Here is a 21,781-nt window from a genome sequence, read left to right as displayed (position 1 = left end):
GCAACGGGAGAGGCCACAACAGTGAGACCCGCGTACCGCAGAAAAAAAAAAGAAAAAGAGAAACCATGCAACAACCTAATGACAAGACTTTCAAATCTTTGAAAATTTAAATTCCGGTATCAATCTGGAAAATGTGTTTGTTCCCCACCTCCCACCAGTGCGTTTCACAACAGTTTCTGAAACGATATTCTGCCAGAAGATACACTACATCATGATCAGATGGTTTATATTGAGTTTTCGAAAGGAAACAGGTAGGAAATATGAGTGAACTTTAAGAAGCTTAAGACTTAGAAAGAAATATTCATTACTTTATCCATTCAGCAGTCACTCTTTGCTTTCCTACTGTGCATAAGACACTGGGCAGTGCTGAGAATACAAGCAATGGAATAATTTGGAGACGAAAAATTCCTTATGACAACCTATCTGTACTCCACCCAGATTTCTTCTTTCTATCACAAATATGTAATGGGAACAATTATTCAATTAGTTCTATACCAATGAATTGTCAATGTGCGTAAACCATTTTCTTGTTGAGCTGGCCAAAAAAGGTTGGGGGGAGGGGAGACATATTTTGAATGGAGAGAGTGAACTTTTCAACGGCAACACCCATTCGGTGACCTATAAAAGGTTAGCCTTCCTGTCTTGCTGACACTGCACCATCCCTGGCTGTGGGTCTCTCGAGAAGCACCATGTCACTCTCCGCGCACACCTCTGGGATGCCCCAGTGGCTGTCCTCCCAAAGTGTGACACTGGGCAGAGCCAGGGGCATTTCTGCCTCAAGCATTGGAAGCAGCTACGGGGGAAGTGCCTTTGGCTTTGGAGGCAGCTATGGGGGAGGCTTTACAGCTGCTTCCATGTTTGCTTCTAGTTCCGGCTTTGGCGGTGGCTCTGGAAGTTCCTTTGCAGGAGGACTGGGCGCTGGTTATGGAGGAGCCAGGGGAGGTGGCTTTGGGAGCCTGGGGATTGGATTTGGGGGAAGCCCAGGAGGGGGCTCTCTAGGGATTCTCTCTGGCAACGATGGAGGCCTTCTTTCTGGATCAGAAAAGGAAACTATGCAAAATCTTAATGACAGATTGGCTTCCTACCTGGATAAGGTTCGAGCTCTAGAAGAGGCTAACGCTGACCTTGAAAACAAAATTCGAGAATGGTACGAAATACGAGGATCTGGAGACCCACCGAATGATTATAGTAAATATCAACTGTTGATTGAAGACCTCAGGAATAAGGTAACAAAATGGCTTTTTAGAGGGGCTTTGGGAATTATGTTTTACTTTTCTTTTTTGCTATTTCAATATTTTACAGTCATAAATCACCTAAAACTTAGATATCTTTCCATTCAACTGTATTTGGAATAATTTCTCATCTTAAGATATTTAGTTTCATTTTATCATTTACCATAAAGTGACTGTTTTTTACACTACCTTTTCTGGGGGAAATGTATGTTTCTTAATTTTTAAATAATATTCTCTATACATATTTTCTTTTAAAAGTTAACTGCCTTAAACCCTTAATAAAATAGCATTATAACATCACCTAAAATTTTCCTGTCAAAGATATATTTGCAGAACACTCTCTTGTACGACCTCACTTTGTGTGTCTTCCCCTGTTTGGCCAGATCATTTCTGAGAGCACTGCAAATGCCCAGCTGCTCTTGCAGATCGACAATGCGAGACTGGCTGCCGAAGACTTCAGAATGAAGTGAGTAGACTAAAAGAAAGACTGATGATGGTTGACAGGCCCCAGGATCTCTTCTTTTTCTCTATTTTCCTGCCTTCATTGACGGCAAATATTTCCAACCTTCTGCAGTTCACATGCTCCATGCATTTAATGTTTTGGTAAATTCACATTGGGCATTCTATCAGAAAGTAACGAGATTCAAACACAACTCACATTACACATACTTAGTTGTAAAGTACTTAAACCCAAGGCTACGGATTTTCATATTCGACACTTGTTATTGACTCATGTTGCGACATGATAATTCCACCAGAGTCCTAAACCTCAGTCTTCCATGCATGCAAATGAATGAATAATGTTTTTGCCTGGGCGCTAAATGAAGTGACCTTTTTCCCGATGACACACACAACTAAAGCATTAACCAGGCGTTTATTTTTATATTGCCTCCTCCTTTCCCATACACCACCGTCAGACATAAGGAGAGAATACTAACGTCCTTTTTGCTCTGCAAAATTTCCTCACAGGATGTTGCAGTGGTGATGATCCTGAACCTTAGTACGAGTCACTAAAGAAGTATCACTGTTTTTAAATTAAACCATGAATAAAGGTTAAGCAAGATGACTAATTATTATCTAATTTTCAACCGCTTTTAGGATTCCATCAGAAACTCCACCTAGAGAGGGGCTGCTACTGACTGTTCATAGCCAAGGCAGCCAGCCAGACGGGAAGAGGTAGCCTGGGATGCGGTGCTACTGCGGTTCATCGCTGGTAGAAAAGTATCACTTCCTAATTTTTTCACTTCTCTCCCACTGAGTAGCAACCTGTCATTTAAAAAAAGGAAAAGAAAAAGTTAGAAAAGCAAAAACAGTCTCATGCATTACAATGCTGCTAAATTTATATGCAAAACAGCCCTGAAGATCGCAGGGGGCTTATTCAAATGGGTGTGTTGATTCCCTGGACTGTTTTGCACTTGGTTTTCAGATACGAAAATGAGCTGGCCCTGTGCCAGAACGTGGAGGCTGACATCAACGGTCTGCGCAAGGTGCTGGACGAGATGACCCTGGCCAGAGCCGACCTGGAGATGCAGATCGAGACCCTGAATGAGGAGCTGGCCTACCGGAAGAAGAATCACGAAGAGGTGAGCCAGAAAGCACAGTTCTCTAAGCTGCTTTTTTCTACCAGCCTCAAAAATTACAATTTCAAATTTATAAACCTGGAGTTAGAAGAGATATGCATGATACACTATCCCCCTGTTAAGATGACCATTTGTTTTGAAGTTGTGGTGGTGGTTTCTGTTAAAGTTTAACACGTGAGAGGCACTTTTTGTCATTTTCATCATTTGGTAAGGACAATCAGAATTTTAATTGTCCTGATTTAGTGATTTCTTAAAATATAGTATTTTTATTCATTAGCTGGGGAAAAAATGTTAAAAGGCTGACTTTGCGCTATCTAGTGAAAAACGCTCTGGAAGGATTGAAGAATTAATCTTTTAGTCATAGAAAGTAAAAGGAGATACTTATCAAGAAAAAGATATAGTATTTTTAAAGTTCAAAAATAAAAGTCTACCAATAATACAGACTGTTATATATGTTAGAGAAATGAATTATACCCAGTGTAATACACACATGGAACTCTGATAGATCGCAATGTATATAAGTAATCATGCATGACCCTGGCACTAGGCTCCTAAAAAGCTTTCCACTGTAAAGCAATGACTGTGGTACAAACAGTGGGGAAGCCCAGGGACCGTCTGCAGCCCTCGGTTTGGCAGCTGTAGTTGAAAACCCCGGGTACCTTTCCACCAGGCCTTCCCTTCTTGTAAAGGTTGTGGAGCCCCAAGAAGCGGGGCCAACTCATCCATCAGGCATGGTAGGCACGGCACCCAGGACCCGTGGTGAGTTTAGGGGCCCGTGAAAGTGTCTTAAGTTCTTTCAAAATCAGAATAAAAATACGAATTTTAGGTTAAAAATGTTTGAATATATTATATTGATAGGTTTGTCTTTATACCAACTATGTTTTGTGGAGGAAGAGGCCCACGAAAGTGACAATGGGCCCCTGTGCCCCTCTCTCTCACTCGCTGTCCCCAGGAGCTCCAAAGCTTCCGGGCCGGCGGCCCAGGCGAGGTCAGCGTAGAAATGGACGCTGCCCCCGGAGTGGACCTCACGAGCCTCCTTAACGACATGCGGGGGCAGTATGAAGCCGTAGCCCAGCAGAATCGGGAGGATGCGGAAGCCTGGTTCATTGAAAAGGTACCACTAACAAAGACAAAAGGCGTTGATACACTTGCATTAAAGACCGGGGAGAGGCGCAGGGCTGGCTCACGTCCCCTCCCCCCTCTTTGCTGTGGCAGAGCGCCGAGCTCAGGAAGGAGATCAGCAGCAACACCGAGGAGCTTCAGTCCAGCAAGAGCGTGGTCACCGACCTGCGGCGCGTGCTTCAAACCCTGGAGATCGAGCTCCAGTCCCAGCTCGCCACGGTACGGCGCGCGCCAAAAGACGCGGCTTCCTTTCGCCTTGCAAAGGAAATGTTGCATCCAAATTAGTAAGGCCATTGGCTGCCTTCCGCATTTCGGTCCCCTCCATTGTTACGTCTGTGCCATTTCCCTCCCCCGTGCAGAAGAAATCCCTGGACGACTCGCTGGCCGAAACCGAGGGCGACTACTACAGCCAGCTGTCCCAGGTGCGGCAGCTCATCGGCAACGTGGAGGAGCAGCTGCTGCAAGTGCGCGGTGACGCCGAGCGCCAGAGCGCCGACTACCAGCTGTTGCTGAACATCAAGGCCCATCTGGAGCTGGAGATCGAGACCTACCGCCGCCTGCTGGACGGAGAAGCCCAAAGGTGAATAGATAACTGAGGCTGAAAATAACCTCAATGGCTGACGGCCCGTGGACACTGATGCAGTTTGGGGGCAATAGAAGTGGGAAGGGTTCTTTAGTTGACAGAAAATAACACATCTAGTAAAGACATGCCTTAGATTTGTTAAATGCTCTACATTGTGCAAAGTGTTGTCACCCGTTATCTTCCCTGATAAAAGTTAATAAAATGCTGGGATGGACAATGGCATCACAGACAGAGGCATACTGCAGATGAGTATTAGAAAAATCAACCGTCTGAGTTCTGATGTTAATGCCCCGATGCTGAGAATGACATCAAATCACAGCCACGCAATCACCTCAGACCTACTGTAGCGAACTTTCCAAAAGTAATAACAGCCTGGACTAGTGGGAAGAATTCAGGACTGTAAATCAGGAAACCAGATCTTCCATTAGTGGCCAGTTTGCTTCACTTTAAGAGCCCATTTTAGGCAGGGTTGGAAAGCAAAGGTGCACTGCACCAGCTGATTACTCTCAGGGTGCATCGTTCAATCATTCTTAATCAAGAAATGTATAATACTTTCTCCAGTTGGTCATTTTTTAAGCTCAAATAGCAAATTCCTTATTCCCTCTCATTCCAGAAAGCATCATGTGATATCAACTCCCTTGTTTTCTTTACAGTGACTGTTTGGATGAAAGTTCCTCTGTGACAGCCTCCAACTCTCAAGCACCGTCAACTGATTCCTCCAAAGGTAGGCAGATTCCCTAAGAAGCACTTGGAATAAGTCAGAATCACATCTGTTAATGACTAAAACTGTAAGATCTCATTGAATATTGCAGTGTTATTAACTAATTTAAACTTAAAGTATATTTGTATTCAGAGCAAAGAAAAAATATTTATGCATTCCTGCAGAAAAATGAGTAGTCTGTTCTGTGGTAAAACTTTTGGCAAGCTCAGGAAGGAAAAAAAAATCTACAAAGTATTATGAGAATCATAAACACTTTTTAAATTTTAAGTAGAAAAATATTTTCATTTGTGCACAACACTGAATACATTTTATTAAATAAAATGCATTTCGTTTAGAATGCAAAAGTCACTTTTGAAAGTTTAAATTTGATGGACTGTATCAGTCCATACCTAATTTAGAAGCTTAAGTTAAACAACCAATTTTAGATGAGTATTTGAAACACTAACTTTTGCCCTCTTTGTTCCATTTTTATCTTTAGACCCTACCAGAGCCCGAAAAATCAAGACAATTGTGCAGGAAGTGGTGAATGGTGAGGTGGTCTCCTCCCAAGTTCAGGAAATTGAAGAAATAATATAAAATTTCACAAGATCTGCCCCATGATTGTTTCCTTAGGAACAAGAAATTTACAAGTAGAAATTATTCCTTTTAGAGCAAGATGATACTGCTCTAGATGATACTGGTCACAAAAGCATTCAATCTCGATTTCTGTTTGTTTGATTTTCTTTGGATTCCCTATTCACTTTGAGCCTTTTTTGGCCTTCTGAAACAAAATTTAATTACAAATAGTTGTGGAAATGTTGGTCTTTATAACAAATCAAAATTGCCTTACCTCTTCCTGGACCTAGAGTAGTCTTTTAATAAACTTTCTTCTAGTGACCTGGAACATATTTTTAATCACCGGACTTTGATCAAGTAGCATGTTTTTAAAAAGTTAATCTTAATAAAAGATGAATGGTAATAATGTGAAGTGTGTACCTCCTTGACTCCAACAATAGTGTCAAGGGCATAGAGAGAGGTTTGTGAAATACTAATTATTAGTATTAGATAAACACTGAGATAAAGATGTTGAAGTGGGAGATTAAGTTAAGAAGATTCTTTTAGAAGTTCTTTCCTTTTTACATCAGCCCATCAAGGTTACAAAAAAAAATTGTACTGTGCACTACACGGGATAACGTTTGTCCTGTTCTTTTTCTAGCACTTTCTTTCATTCAATCAAGAAACACTAATGAACTCCCATAGTGTGCCCAACTCAAGCCTCGAAGGTGAATAAAGATATGGTCCTTGCCTGGAGGAGTTCCCAATTGAGGGCAGAGATAGACATCTACTGGGAACAGTGATACAGTGAGATAGGGCGGATGGAAGTTCAAAGGACGCTTGGAGGAAGAAAAATTTGTGAGGAGGCAACCAAATGCTTCATACAGAAACCAACCAGGCAGAGAAGGGAGAAAGGGAACAGAGGAAGCACATAAGAAAGGACACAGGGGCGTCAACAAACACTGCTTTGACGGCCTTCCTCCTATTGGGCACCAGCAAGGCCCAGGGTGGGGTTTCTATTGGGGTGGGGTAGACCCACAAGTCGATAACAGATGTCATGTTCTGGGTTGGGGCAGAAGGTGGCCAAAGTCTAAGCCTGAGTAGACTGTGGTTCAATCTGGGTTGCCAAATTCAAAACCCTAAAAGGAAAACGAAAGCAAGATTTAACAATTAAGAGCCTGATCTCTGAAGCCAGACTGGGTTCAAATTCTGACCCTAATACTTAATAGCAAGTAACTCAACCTCTTGCCTGCTTCTGTTTCCTGATCTTTAAAGTGGGGTGAGTTTGTGAAGCTTAAGTGAGGTAACATACATAAAACAGTAGGAACGGTCCCTGGCACTTAGAAGTACTCAATATTTGTGTCCTATTATTATTTACTGTGTGTAACCAAAATGTTTTGGAGAAACCAGGGGAACTGATGAGCAAGGAGCGTCAAAGGAGCAGAATGGAGAGGAGAGAGTCAGGCAAACCTGGAGGCATTCCAGCACTGGGTGCAAAAGCCCACAGAAGATTATTATGTCATTTTCAGCTGACTTGCTTCCGTATGCAGCTTTCTGAAGTCACACTTCTTTTTAAATTTGCTAGTGATCTCAGATGCTCCATTCATCTTACTTTATTATGCACGGCAATTCAGCTCTCTGTCTAGACCTCACCTTCCAGAACTGATGCTAGGAGAACCTTACCTTTCAGACCTAAAGAGATTATCAAGGTCTTTTCCCGCCCAAGCTCCACAGCCCCCAAGTAATAAATGATGCCACTTCCTGGTACTCAAAAGTGGCTGCAAATAGTTACTGCTTTAAACTGCCTCTGTTTTCCTTACATCTGAATTGTGTGAAACTCCAAGGAGAAAGGAATTTTGCACATGTGTAAAGTCGGTGGTCATTTCTTAGCTATTATCCTAGTTTCTCAGCCTTCCCTTCTTTTGGGAATATTTTCTCTACTGGTCTCCCAAAGGCATCACCTCACTGGAAGCTTTTTCTCAGACTCTTCTTTGTGACTTCTAAATGTTGACTTAATCCTATTGTCTTCTCTCTCTACACTCGCTCCCTAGGCGGCCTCATCTAATCCCATGGCTTTAAAGTAACCATCTATGGATGGCTGTTACCTAGACTCATTGTGGTGACCATTTCCCAATGCATACAAATATTAAATCATTACGTTGTATACCCAACACTACTAATATAATGGTATATGTCAATTATACCTCAATGAAATAAATAGATAAAGTAACCACTCCTTGTGGTAACCTCCAAGATGGTCCAATGAGCCTCACCTCCTGGTACTCATGCCCCTGAGCATGGTTCCCTTCCACAAGGAGTAAAGCAGACCTACTGAAGGAGTGACAGCGTGTGAATTCCAAGGTTAGGTCACAAAAGCATTTCTGTCTGGCTTGGTCTCTTGGATTGCTCATTCTGGGGGAAATTGGCTGCCCTTAAGTTATACTGTGGGAGAAAAACGTATTTTAAAAAAATCAGTGATTTCACAAAATTTCCCACTGAAGAACCAATAGCTAGCATCTCCTGGAATAGCCAGCAAGTTAAAAATCACAGTCCTATTCTGATAAAATCTTAGAATATTCTACAGTCTTCAGTTGGCAAAGGAAGCATTAGATTTCTTATTATTTAAGTTCTCTTTACCCTACTCTCACTGCCAGGAAATGCAGTTAGCATAGAATCCTTATCATGAAAGTCTAGGCCTCATTCACTACACCACAAGCCGTAATTCAACACAGATGTAAAAGGTCCTTTCAGACTCAGCAATTAATGAATTGCAGAAATGAGAGGTCTGTCTTGAAGGAAAATAACTCATAAGAAAAAACCCAGGTACAGGATCAGAAAACAAAGACAAGCATATCATTATGATTATTTTAAAATCTAAAATTTTATTAATTTAAATTTTAACATTTATCTGCATTTACTGTGCGGGTAGGCTAGAGAAAGTTCTGGAAAATATTGTATATACTAAATTGTTAGAGTGGTTATCTCTTGGAAATTAATCAAGGTGTTTGAAGAATATTTTTTCTTTTGTACATTTTTTAAATGCTTAACAAACACTATATGCAACTCTGACAATTAGAGGGAAAATGAACTTTAGTTATCCAGAACAAATGGGTTTGCAAGTAGGTCACAGTAAAAAGGGAACCATCTAGAAAACGATCACGCATTGCCAAAGCAGTCAAATCTTCAGGCTTTGTAAGAGTGCCACCTACTGGAATCTCAGGATACGAACCTTAAAAAAAATTAACCCTGCTTTTTAAGCCACTTGAGATATGCTGGATACTAGAAAATGGGTTCGGGATTTGTTTGTTTGTTTGTTTGTTTTAAGAAAGAGAGAAAGAAAAGAGAAGAAAAAAGCAAACCTGTTTAAAAGTATCAACTTAATAAATTAACACTTTCTTATTTAAATAAGTGGTATTAGTTTCCAGAAAGTCCACCAGTAAAGAGGCAAGTTCTATAAGGCATAAAGTAAAAAAGAAAGCTAGTAGTTATTTACAGTGTAGAGAACCAGACAGACAGTCTGAACTACCTAGCCTTTTAAAAATATACTCAAACATCAAATGAAAAAAATGTATTCATATACCTAAGTAAATGGCTTTTTAATGGGGTAGTAAATGTTTCTTAAATCTTGGTACTGGATCTAAGATTAAAATGTCATTGTTTAATATTAGTATCATAAACTCAGTATCAAACTAAAAACCATTAGTTTCCTAATTAAATGTATCCTCTCCATCACTACAACTTTTTAATAAAAGCTGTGGCTGCAACATTCAGCAACATATTTATAAAAGGATTTTTTATCTAAAATATATCTCCTTTTTTAAAATAAAATAAACCAGCCCACACAACTCTGTGAATATACTAAAAACTACTGAATTGTACACTTTAAATGGGTGAGTTTTACGGTATGTGAATTATATCTCAATAAAGTTATTAAAGTTTAAAAAATATATATGCAACTCCTGACTTGACAATTTCGCAAGACATACTGATACAAATCGTATTGCTCAGTACACTGTTGCTGATGACTCAGTAAAAAGTGATCTTCAGTTTCAATAAGCAGTCATTTAATACATGACTTTTTCTTAAGCAAATTAACCTGAGGACTTTTTCCCATCTATCTAAAGAGTACTAGGAGTTGTTTTCACAAAATAGAGTAACTTGATTTCTGTGCAGTCTTTATAAGGAAAAAAATGAGTCCGTTAATGTTTATTTGTAGAAGCAACCTCAGAATCCTCGTATTCATCATTAGAGGGTGGTTTGTACGCAGGCAATCAACTAACTATGGATACAAAGCAGTTCTCTTGAACCAACTGATAGAAGACTGGCTTTCCATGAAAAAAAAAAATTAAGTCTAAAATCTTAATACTCCTGGCAATCTAGACCAAAATAGAACTTGTTCCCCCTTATTTAACCAAGGTGTTCTATCTAAAATAGTCTTTTCTTTCAATCGAACTAATATTTATTGGGCATTACGGAAACAACAGTGAGCAAACATACACATATATGCAAATAAACTTACCTTGAGGTATAAAGAGACGTACCTATGAGAGAAAGTGCAGATGAGGGACCAGAGAAGGTTGGAAAAGGGAGAGAATACACAGGGCTGGGGCATGAGGACCAGGGCCACTCTTTTGGCGGAAGAAGCATTTGAGCAGAGCCTAGATGAGTACATAACATCTCCACGTGTGGTTAAGTGGGAGTGGGTAGGCAGAAACAGGAGCAAAGAGCAACTCCCCTGGGATGCTTCCCCACAAGACTAAGAGGCCTTCTTCTGAGAACCCTATGTGCTTTGGCCATGGTGGTCTGAACTTTATTTTTGGATGAGTTCATGTGCCTGATTCCTCTTCAAAGGCTGGACCATGTATTTTTGGCCAACCAGAAATAAATTCCCAGGACTAATGCAGGGTGTGGCAGAATGTAGGTATGCCAAATACATGTTGGTTGAAGTGCTGCTTGGAAACATCACACTCAGTTTACACATTGTCAAAATGATTGAAAAATTCGTGGGAAAGTATTAGATAAAATCCAGTTAAAACTATTAATCAGGGCTTCCCTGGTGGCGCAGTGGTTGAGAGTCCGCCTGCCGATGCAGGGGACACGGGTTCGTGCCCTGGTCCGGGAAGATCCCACGTGCCGCGGAGTGGCTGGGCCCGTGAGCCATGGCCGCTGAGCCTGCGCGTCCGGAGCCTGTGATCCGCAATGGGAGAGGCCACAACAGCGAGAGGTCCGCGTACCGCAAAAAAACCCCACAACAATTAATCAAGCCCATCATTTGGCACAGTTTAAAATAAAAGCATATGTTGATTGAATATTTCATTGGCACCAGTTATGCTGTCATATCAGTATGGTCCTAGTTCATGAGTCTCTCGAAATTCTCTAAGCTGGAAATAATAATAGAGTGTATTTTAATCACTATATAACAGCAAGTGAGGACACAGGAAAACAGAAAAAAGCAATACTGCAAAGTGCCCACTGATCAATCTTTATCAGGAAGAATGTCCTCCTCAGTACCTAACAATCCGGAAGAAAAAAGCATCTATTGTCAGGGGAAGCTGCTTAGAGGGAAATAAAGATCCAACGCGTATTATTCGATTTTGCAATAGCTCATGTTGTAATATAAAAATGTAATTTTAATTGAAGGAGGAAGATAATTACAGCTTAGGAGCCAACTCGTTAATCACCACCACAATCACAACTATCTGAGGGACAAGCCTTTGGTCCCACACCCAAGACAAGAGGGTGAACCCAAAAAGTGACTAAAACAAGTTTCTATTAAAATATGTTCAAGGCACCTGAGCCATTCTGAAAGCAAGCCCTGAAACCAAGAGAAGAGGAGAATTTTGTTACTAATGATTAGTTATTAAGTTTAAATAATTTCTATCGAATTAATAGGAAAACAAGAAATTCTGCACTGCATTATATCTCCAGAAGTAATATTATGCTGGAGGGTGATGCATTGGAATAAAACACAGTTAGCATGCATTGCTTAAATGAGTAAATACATATATATATATATATATATATATATATATATATATATATATATATATTCCTTGAACTAATACTAGAGACAGAAAAAAAAGAGGCCAGATAAATCCTGCAAATTTGGAAGTGATCCAAGTTATGGCAACCTAGGTCATAACAGAAGTGTCATCTAAGGAACAACTGAATAAACTGGTGACCCTTTTGCTTAGAAAATAAAAGATTTAGAAGGACAAAGTATCCCTCTTCAAATATCTAAAAGACTCCAAAGCTAAGTTCCATGTGGCGTAATGCAAGCTATATTGTGTGGCAGATTTCAGTTCAATATACAGACAAACTTTTTAGTAATTAGAGCAGCTCAAAAGCTCAAAAGATAAACCATCCTTTAGGTCCTTTCCAGCTGACTTCTGTAATTCTGATGGCCAGAATCCCTAACAACCCATCTAAACTAGACAGGGCAGCGTTTTACCTCACGAGGATCCAGTCTAGGCCACGGGTTGTGACTTCCTGCATTAACGTCATTAAGAAAAGTCCTAGAGTCAGTCTAGGCTCAGCGGCACAGAGCGTCACTGCCACGACAGAAGAGTGGGAGCAAGCATGCTTTGTGCTTGTCATCTCTAATCTATACATTTCCTAAAACTATTCTTCATCATCAGTTCTTGAGCCTGTACAAGCTCTATCTTCTTTCCCAACTAACTGTTGAAAGTAATGCTTACTGACAGAATTCCTAACGGAGGATACGGGAATACGTGAGGCAGACAGAAGGCTGCCCACAAGACTGATTATCAAGAGGGTTTTTTAAAAATATAGATTAGAATGACTTTGAAAAACTTTCTACAGCCTAGAATCGGTCCCTCTCAGCCTTGCACGTCCAGAAACTTGACTTTACCAGTATACCCAAAGGTGACCTGGCACTTGACGACAGACTGACAATGATTGTATTCATACAATACTAATGTATAGATTAGAATTCCAGTTTATTAGTTAACACTAAGGGACATTTCTTTCCAGATGTTCAAGATAAACATCAGAAAGATGTTCCTTCCTGATCACTCACTTTCCTGCTAAAGGCTTACTTTGTAGGATGAATTAGGGATCATAAAGTTGCTGCATAAGCACAGATTCAAGCAGAGGTTTGAGGAACACTTCCCCCAGATCTTACTGAGGCCAGGTGAAACATCCTTGCCCCACACTAGGCAATTCCTCTCTAGTGGCTGCATTGTCCATGTGCCCAAATTTAGCATCTCTCTGCCTAAGATGAAGCCAAAGGCACCTTCTCTGAATTCCCCTTTTGATATTCCCTGATGACCACACTCCTTACCCAGGTGTTGACTCCAGGAGATAGATTATATTTGGGTTTTATTAGTTCAGTTAGGAAGGCAACTATATTTTCCTTTTCTCCCAAGTTCATGGGGATACCTCAATGTCACATCCATATTTATAGCTGTAGCCACCTCTTTCAAGTATCACAGGGCAGCCCCTGAGTTCATGGTACAAGGAAATGAAGTCTATTATTCTAAAAGTACAAGGGAGAATGATACACATCTTCCAACTCAATGCCCATTCACCACAATGACTCTTCTAAAAAATACAGAATTTTTTTCAGTCATTTTTTAAATGATACCACATATCTGTTCCTTATGAAAAGTTCCCTATGATAAAGGTTAAATTAGTCATCCAACAGGTGGTTTCCTACATCACTGAGGCTTCACTCTCTCTTGGATCACTATTATTTCTGATTACTCTTTCTTTCCAGGTATCTAACAGCTATCTCACTTCTTGGCTCCCTAAATTTTCTCCTTTTTGTTTGTTTGTTTGTTTGTTTCCCAGAAGCTCTAAGGAGCTCCAAAATTCTACTTGCTTCTGTTTCCAAGTGCATTCTACATCCAACAACCTTGTATTCACTCCACCCTTGCTTCCCTCTTCATCATCCTTTTGTCTTTTACGCCCATGCGGGATGCTGTAGCAATACAAGACACAGATGGCGTCATTCCATCACCATCCTCTCCTTCCCTAGTGACAGATGGTTTGGCTTCTGGGCCTAAACTGTCCAGAAAATTCTTGCTTTCAGATCTTCAAGGATCTTGTGGCCAATATCATAAACATTTTTCTAGACCTCATTTTCCTTGATCTCTCTGCGGAAGTTGAAACTCAAGACCTGGAAGAACTTCTAGGAGGTTCTGTAGACTCCACCAGGTGAGTCACCCATACTTCAATCCATGCTGTGATTCCCTAAGGCTTTTCCAGCTTCCAGATGACTCCTATTCACTCCCTTTACCAAGTACTTGCTTTTCCTCTGTGCTAAGCCTAATTCTGAGGGTTTCCTCAACTTCCAGTCTTAACCTTCTGCTCTTCTCTACATTAAAAATGCAGTTGTTCTCAAGACTTTGACTATCACCTCAATATTGATGATCCCTAAGCCTTAAGCTCTCTCCTAAATTCTTATATCAATTTCCTTTAAAGGAAATTAAAATTTTCCTTTAATCTGTGCAAATTCATGTCATGTTATATAATTCACAAACTATAAAGAATGAGAATCTGTATGTATTTTAGTTAGTAGCTTTGAAAGAACTCACTCCCCAGTACTTATACGGTCTTTCCAGAAGCCATAACAGCCATATTGAAAGCCCTCGTCCTACTTGACGTCTCTGAACCATCGATATCTTTGATGTTGTTGACCACTCCATCTTCTTGAAATTCTCCTCTTCCTCTCCTTGGCTTTCTTGAAACTTCTGTCTCTTGGTTTTCTCTTTTTTTCTTTGTTACCTTTCAATCTCTTTTGTTTCTCCTTAAGTGTTACAGTTCCTCGAGGTTTTATTCTTGGTCCTCATCTCTACCCATTCTCCCTGGGAAATCTCATCCCATTCCACAGTTGCTCTTTGCCACTAAAACTTCCAAATCTAGCCACAGTTTCTGAATCCCAGAACTCACATTGCAAATGCCTATGGAATATCTATACCTGGGTGTTGACAGGTGTTTCATCCCTAATCTTTGTTATCCTGGACTCATTATCTTTCCTACAAAACCTGCTCCTCCTTGGCTTTCCCATATTAGTTAATGGCACTCCCCACAGTCCAAAACTGGAAACCTCTTGTCATTTAAGGTTTCCTCCCTCTCCTTGATCAACCTGTAACTAGTCAATAGTCAAATGCCACCATTTCTATCTTCTAACTTCCCCTTCTTACCACCCCACTGCAACTTTCTTGAAGTTGTCATTGTTTCTTACACTCCCCACAGACCCTTGCAAATTCTCCTTTCTCATCTCCCTGCCTCCAGTTTCCCTCCAGTCCATACAGTACACTGCCAATAATGTTATCTTTCTAAAAATTAAGAGTATGTTCATCCGCTGCTTAGCAACCTTCAATGGTCCACCCCCTGACTATGGGACCAAGTCCAAATTCCTTAGAATGACATTAAAGATCCTTCCCCATCTGCCCCCAACCTATTTTTCCAGGCTTATCTCTTGGCACTCACTCATACAAATTTTATGCCCTAGCCAAACCAAACTTTTCACAGTTGTTCAAATATGTCATGCATGTTTACACCTCCTTTATATATGCTGGTCCCTCTGCCTAGAAAAATTTTTTCCCCACTCATTTTTTAAAGACACCATTCAAACGAATTTCCCTAAGTCCTCCAGAGGCTGGTTTCTCTTTTTGGGGTGCTTCATATGTTTTATATAAATCTGTATTATTAAACTTTTCATCCTATTTTGCAATTATTTTTGTATTACCCCCTACCCTCTGCCCCCAAGATATGGCTTCCTTTAGAGCAAAGACCACATCTTACCTATCTTTGCATCTTCAGGACCCATGTAAGATTTCTGGTATATAAAACATGGTCAATGCACAAAAGTGGGGAAATCGGAGCCAGGGCACTTCCCCTTCCTTCCAGGTGAGGAAAAAAGACTACAGACAAAAACAAACAAAAAACCTTGTTACCCTCTTTCCTGATTCAGCTGATCTAATAGTCAAATTGTATTTATTGAAAGAATACAGAAAAGTCTTTTCTCCAAAATTTTCATCATCACACTGCCTGAAATTTCACTTAGATAAAAGGTACATTTTTAATGTAAATAGTTTTGGTGACTACTTCTCCACCCCTACCCACCTTTGTTGGTAAGTAACACCTTAGACTGAATTAGACTAACCAGATAGTTATCTTCTTAACACCTGTTCCCACACAAGCTGAAAAGTTTCAGAAGGGAAGGAGAAGTTAGGGAAATGGAACCTATCAGGGGAGGACAAACTCAACTGGGATGCAGCTCTAGGGTACTGGGGAGCAACTTCAGATCACAGGGTTACTAAGGAAGGTGGGGAGGTGGGGCAGGCGGAGTCAAGATGGGGGGCTAGGAGGATGCGGAATTCGCGTCTCTGCACAACTAGGGCACCCACGAGGCACCAGTGGGGGACCACGAACACCTAAGGGGACAGGGGGAACCCCCAGTGACCAGATGGACGTGGGGCGTGTGGGGGGCCCGTGAGGGGGGAGGAGAAGTGGAGGCGGGATGGGACCGGTGCCCCTGAGGCCGGCTCGGGGAGGGGAAGGAATCCCACTCCCAAAGGGGGAAATTGGGGGACCATTGGGAGGGCAGTGGATCAAAAGGGAGCTTGACCAGGTTTCCCCCACCCACGTGGGCGCCCAGAAGCCTGCTGAGACCCCAGGCCTGATCCTGTGCTCACCTAGGCCTCCTCCAGCCGCGCAGGTCCTGAGGGAGTGGGAGGGAGGGAAGGGGGAGCAAAAGTAAAGGCCGGACCTACAGGACTGGCACTCCTGAGGGGTGGCTGGGGGAGGCGGGGAGTTCCTACACTCAGCGGGACCCACCCACGGTTAGGGGAGACCCCTACACCCCTACCCAGGGCCCCACCCCTACACTCGGGGACCCCCTCGGAGACCCCCTCCAACCGCACTGGGCCTAAACCCCACCCACACCCCCTCACCCAGGGCCTTACCTCCAAACTCCTGTAAGAAATACATTTGTGCTTTTCATTAAAGAAGGATTTTTGCATTGTTTGAGTTTTACTTTTCTACCTGACCTTAAGATAACTATATATAATGAAAGGACCCACACTGAATCTCAAGGCTCATTCTGGCCTGACTCACCAGTTCGATGCTGTGTATCCTTGAACGTCCCTTTCTTCAGTTTCCTCATCTTTAAATAAGAGGAAGGAAACCTCTCTTCCTAATTCCCAGATTCATTGTAAGGTTCAAATAAGATAATATACAAGAAATCCCTTTGGAAGTTGTAAATCTTGATATAAATGTAAGGAAATTTTGTCTTTATATTCATTGTGCTCTGGACTTTGAAGAGATAAATGTTGAGGTTTCTTTTTTTTTTTTTTGCGGTACGCGGGCCTCTCACTGTTGTGGCCTCTCCCATTGCGAAGCACAGGCTCCGGACGCGCAGGCTCCGCGGTCATGGCCAACGGGCCCAGCCGCTCCGCGGCACGTGGAAGGTTTCTTCTTAACAGGGGTGTAATAATTTCCAGCTGAGGGCCTGTGCGATGGAGACCGAAGTCACCCCCAAGAAACACTCATTTGCAGGTGAGCGCTGCCCCCTGGTGGAAATAGAAAGGCGGGGCAGGTGCGGTTAACCACGTGGGATCGCCCGGGGTGACGCCTCCTGGAAAGGAGAAACCACTTAAACTTGCGCATTTAAAAAAAAAAATCTTCTTTCCTTTTTTGTCACAGTGTTCCTTTGGAAATATTTTCTTTACATATGCAGAATGTAGACCTGTTACACCAATTACCTGTCTAATTATTGTTATTTACGGTTAATGATGAAGCATTGAAGAGAGTCAGGTTTTTAAATGTATTTTAATATCCTAATTCTTTGATATTTCAATTTTAATAATTCAATAACTTGATTAAAAGATAATTTTACAATCCATACAGCATTTTAAAACTGTTGGGCTTCCCTGGTGGCACAGTGGTTGAGAGTCCGCCTGCCAATACAGGGGACACGGGTTCGTGCCCCAGTCCGGGAAGATCCCACATGCCGCGGAGCGGCTGGGCCTGTGAGCCATGGCCGCTGAGCCTGCGCGTCCGGAGCCTGTGCTCCGCAACGGGAGAGGCCACAACAGTGAGAGGCACGCGTACCACAAAAAAAAAAAAAAAAAAAAAAAAGGCTATGGAGGACCAGGAAATCAGGTAAACAAAAGCTGTGTTGAGCATTCAATGTTTATTTCTGTATGTTTCAAGTGATGAGTTATTTCCTCTTTATGAATTTGATAAATTCTAACAATTCATATGTGTCATTTTACTTTTTTCTTTTTTTAATTGAAGTATAGTTGATTTCCAATGTTGTGTTAATTTCTGCTGTACAGCAGTGATTCAGTTATACACATATATACATTCTTTTTTTATATTCTTTTCCATTATGGTTTATCATAGGATATTGAATATAGTTCTCTGTGCTATACAATAGGACCTTGTTGTTTATCCATTCTGTATATAACAGCTGACATCTGCTAACCCCAACCTCCCAGTTCATCCCTCCCCCAACCCCCTCCCCCTTGGCGACCACGAGTCTGTTCTCCAAGTCCATGATTCTGTTTCTGTTTCATAGGTAGATTCATTTGTATCATCTTTTAGATTCCACATATAAGTGATATCATATAGTATTTGTCTTTCTCTTTCTGACTTACTTCACTTAGTATGATAAACTCTAGTTGCATCCATATTGCTGCAATATACATGTCATTTTAGATTCATCTAAAGCCACCATGGTTAAAACAATTGTTGAAGAAATAGATCCTCGTGGCAAAGTTCTCTCATCTAGAGTTCATGCTATGGGAAAGAAGTCCACCAAAGTCAACAATGTGAAGAGTGAACAAAGGGTGCCTTCCTGAGCCCAAAAAGGATGCCCTTAAATCAAAATATCAAATTGAAACTAGGTTCCTAAATAAGAGCCTTCTTATTTTTCTGCTTTTCTTCCAATGAACTGAAACAAGTTATTTTTAGAATAGTAACATCTCTTTGGCTTTCTCTATGGTGGTATTTCAATAAAAGTTCTTCCTGTTGCAGGTCATCCTCACTGGTTCTGGTCAATCTTTGCATTTTAAATATACCCCCCAACAGAAGCTGAATTTGTTTTTAATTTCTTCTCTTTAATGCAATGCTCTTCACATATTAGGAGTAAGTTTAACAGGCAAAAACTAGTTGGTGTCTTTTTCACATCTTTGTCAAATTTTAAACCTTCCTTCCTTCCTTCCTTCAATAAATACTTGTTGAGCATACACTGCACACCAACAATAAAAGAGTTAATAAAATCCAATCACTGAGTGCAACATACTCATAGAAGTGGAAATAAGGAATTGAAGAATCAGAAATAAATGAAATAGAGACTAGAATGACAATAGAAAAGGTCAACAAAACTAAGAGTTGGTTTTTTGAAAAGATAAAATTGACAAATCTTTAACTAGACTAACCAAGAAAAAAGAGAGAGGACTCAAATAAATAAAGCTATAAATGAAAAAGGAGACATTACAATGGATGCCTGAAATACAAAGGATCATAAGAAAATACTAGAACATTTAATATGCCAACAAACTGGATAATCTACAAGACACAAATAAATTCCTAGAAACATACAACTAACCTAGACTGAATCATGAAAAAATAGAAAATCTGAATAGACCAATAATGAATAAGGAGATTGAATCGGTAATTATAATCTCAGCAAAGAAAAGCCCAGGACCAGGTGGTTGGACCCCTATCATACGCTATACACAAAAATCAACTCAACATGGATTAAAGACCTCAACATTAAGAGCTGAAACTATAAAACTCCTCAAAGAAAACAGGGGAAAGCTTCTTGACATTGGTCTTTGCAATGGTTTCTCAGATTTGGCACCAAAAGCAGCAGGCAATGAAGCTAAACATATATCCAGGACTTTTTAACATAACTTCCAGGAAAAAAATAAAAATAATGAAAAATGAGCACTTACTACATGCTAGGCTCTGTTCTAAGCATCTTTTAATTCTCACAACAATGCTGTGAGGTAGGTACTATTATCATCTTCTTTTTACAGATAAGAACACCGAGGCAGAGAGTGGTTGAGTAATATGCCCAAGGTCACACAGCTACTAACTGGAGTTGCTGGAATCCGAATCCAGGCAGTCTGGCTCAGATTCTGTGCGCTTAACCACAACATAATCCTATGCTGGTGAGAACCTCATGCTTCCACCTTCCAGCAAAAAAAAAAAAAAAAAAAGGAATTTAAAAAAAAACTATTAAATGCATTCTAACTCCAGTCATTCTGAAATCAAGCAGTCATCAGAGTCTCCTTCCCAAACAAACCAGGGAAGCCAGTTTGTGAGAGGTATTAGCACACCAGAATCTGATTCTCAGAAAAAACTAAGAATCTAGTGACAAAACAAACCTCATTCATGTTCAAGAAATACACTTTTCTAAACTTGGCTAACAGAAATGTAGAATGTGAATTTTAAACAACAGCAAAAGACATCAAAGCTCATTGGAAACTAAACATTAATAAATTTATCAGGGGAAAAATTAGCATCCAATCATTAGAATAAGATAATGTAAGGAAAAACTTTATCCTAAGATAACCAGACATTAACACTGCATAACAAAGTTTGCAAGTCAATTATTTCTGAGTACCTACAATGTGCATGTTATATAATGAATGTTCTAATACCCAACAGATTCTCAAGACATGGTAACAGTATGCAGCTGACTACATGTTTCTTACCATGAATAAAATAACCACTGTCAGGGAAGAAATATACAGACAGAAATGGCTAGAGAATTTGTTAACTCTATCCCCACTTCCAAAAAGGACCAAAGCACGCCAAATTTTTGTAGTAATTGTTTGGAGGAAATCTATGATGAAAAAAATTCAAGAGATTTACCCTTATGAGTAAATAAATAACAATGTTTCATTGACATTAGCATCATACATTCCAGTCCTGCTTTGATATAGAAATGCTTTGTAATCTGTGTTGCCTCTTAACTTCACAGCCAACTCATCTTCAAAATGGTTTTAATAATATATGCTTACCTTATTACACAAAAGATTATCAGTTAATTAGTATTTATAAAAGATCTAGAGATAAGTAGATTATGTCAATAACACTTTGCAGTCTCATGATACCTCTTATCCAAGAAACTCAAGACTTACCAACTATTACACTGACAACATACTCTGTTTTTCTTGTTTTATTAGTGGGAAACATGGGCAAAAAGATTAAAATTTTGACCAAGTCACTACAAAACTCAGTAGCAAGTCTCTGAATATAACCTGAATCGCTTATCACATATTGTTCTAGACATGTACCAATGGTCTGAATTACAATTTTACGTTAATTATCTTTAAATATTTTTGATCAAAAAATATGGATTTTTATGGGTTCTGGTACACCAAATATGACATATCATTTAGAGACAATAATGTTGGATGTTTTTCAAAGTATTTACTATCTACTACACTGAGAAATCTTATTCAGAAAAACTACTGTTTCAGGGATTCGCTGGTGGCGCAGTGGTTAAGAATCCACCTGCCAATGCAGGGGACACGGGTTCGAGCCCTGGTCCAGGAAGATTCCACATGCCACGGAGCAACTAAGCCCGCGTGCTACAACTACTGAAGCCTGTGGGCCTGTGCTCTGCCACAGGAGAAGCCACTGCAATGAGAAGCCCGCACACCACAACAAAGAGTAGCCCCCCAACTCGCTGCAACTAGAGAAAGACCGCCTACAGCAACGAAGACCCAACGCAGCCAAAAATTAATTAATTAAATTTAATAAAGAAAAACTACTGCTTCAAAATTCTCTGAACCCATAATCTGTTAACCAATCAACTTGTACCATTGTAAGTGATGGAGAACTGACCGGGTCTGACATGTCCACTTTATTATAATAATTTAAATAGTTAACATTTACAAAATGTTTGTGCCCTTCAGACTGTGTTATAGTCATTAATTATTGGAACTGCTCAACATTTATTTGAGACTATTCAACGTTATTTTCATTTGCCCAACAGGGAAAAGAAGCACAACCAGACGGG

At 40.4% G+C, this 21,781-nt stretch overlaps 1 protein-coding gene and 1 long non-coding RNA gene across 5 annotated transcripts in view; one reads left to right on the top strand and one right to left on the bottom strand.

The window, feature by feature from the left end:
• The window catches only part of LOC137212331 (uncharacterized), a 35,366-nt gene extending 30,917 nt beyond the window's left edge, over positions 1–4,449 (bottom strand). The window contains exons 1-2 of one of the 3 annotated variants that reach the window (XR_010937452.1): positions 4,100–4,449; positions 2,373–2,498 (exon numbers count right to left, since the gene is read on the bottom strand). This is a non-coding gene — a long non-coding RNA (uncharacterized lncRNA). The remainder of the gene's footprint in view (positions 1–2,372; positions 2,499–4,099) is intronic. The other 2 variants (XR_010937451.1, XR_010937450.1) reach the window with 2 other exon arrangements.
• Positions 690–18,605, top strand: LOC137212325 (keratin, type I cytoskeletal 12-like). Of its 2 annotated transcripts, none has more exons than XM_067715591.1 (8): positions 690–1,226; positions 1,616–1,698; positions 2,659–2,815; positions 3,765–3,926; positions 4,028–4,153; positions 4,294–4,514; positions 5,171–5,241; positions 5,717–6,179. In XM_067715591.1, the coding sequence occupies exons 1-8, from the start codon at positions 690–692 to the stop codon at positions 5,812–5,814; spliced, it is 1,455 nt and encodes a 484-aa protein (XP_067571692.1). In that variant the 3' UTR covers positions 5,815–6,179. The 2 variants fall into 2 exon arrangements, with proteins under 2 accessions (XP_067571692.1, XP_067571693.1); XM_067715592.1 differs by lacking the exons at positions 5,171–5,241; positions 5,717–6,179 and adding exons at positions 17,844–17,909; positions 18,461–18,605 and having other exon boundaries at positions 840–1,226.
• The last annotated feature ends 3,176 nt before the right edge of the window (positions 18,606–21,781 follow it).

The sequence above is a fragment of the Pseudorca crassidens genome, chromosome 19, assembly GCF_039906515.1.
Source record: "Pseudorca crassidens isolate mPseCra1 chromosome 19, mPseCra1.hap1, whole genome shotgun sequence".
In the NCBI taxonomy this organism is placed as follows: domain Eukaryota; kingdom Metazoa; phylum Chordata; class Mammalia; order Artiodactyla; family Delphinidae; genus Pseudorca; species Pseudorca crassidens.
This window is presented reverse-complemented; position numbering and strand designations above follow the sequence as displayed.

Bases quoted from the DNA above. Each gene is read 5' to 3' on its own strand.
- LOC137212325 (XM_067715591.1), top strand. From the start codon at position 690: ATGTCACTCTCCGCGCACACCTCTGGGATGCCCCAGTGGCTGTCCTCC. The intron at 1,227-1,615 runs GTAACAAAATGG...CTGTTTGGCCAG, and splicing joins TTGAAGACCTCAGGAATAAG to ATCATTTCTGAGAGCACTGC. The intron at 4,515-5,170 runs GTGAATAGATAA...TTTTCTTTACAG, and splicing joins CTGGACGGAGAAGCCCAAAG to TGACTGTTTGGATGAAAGTT.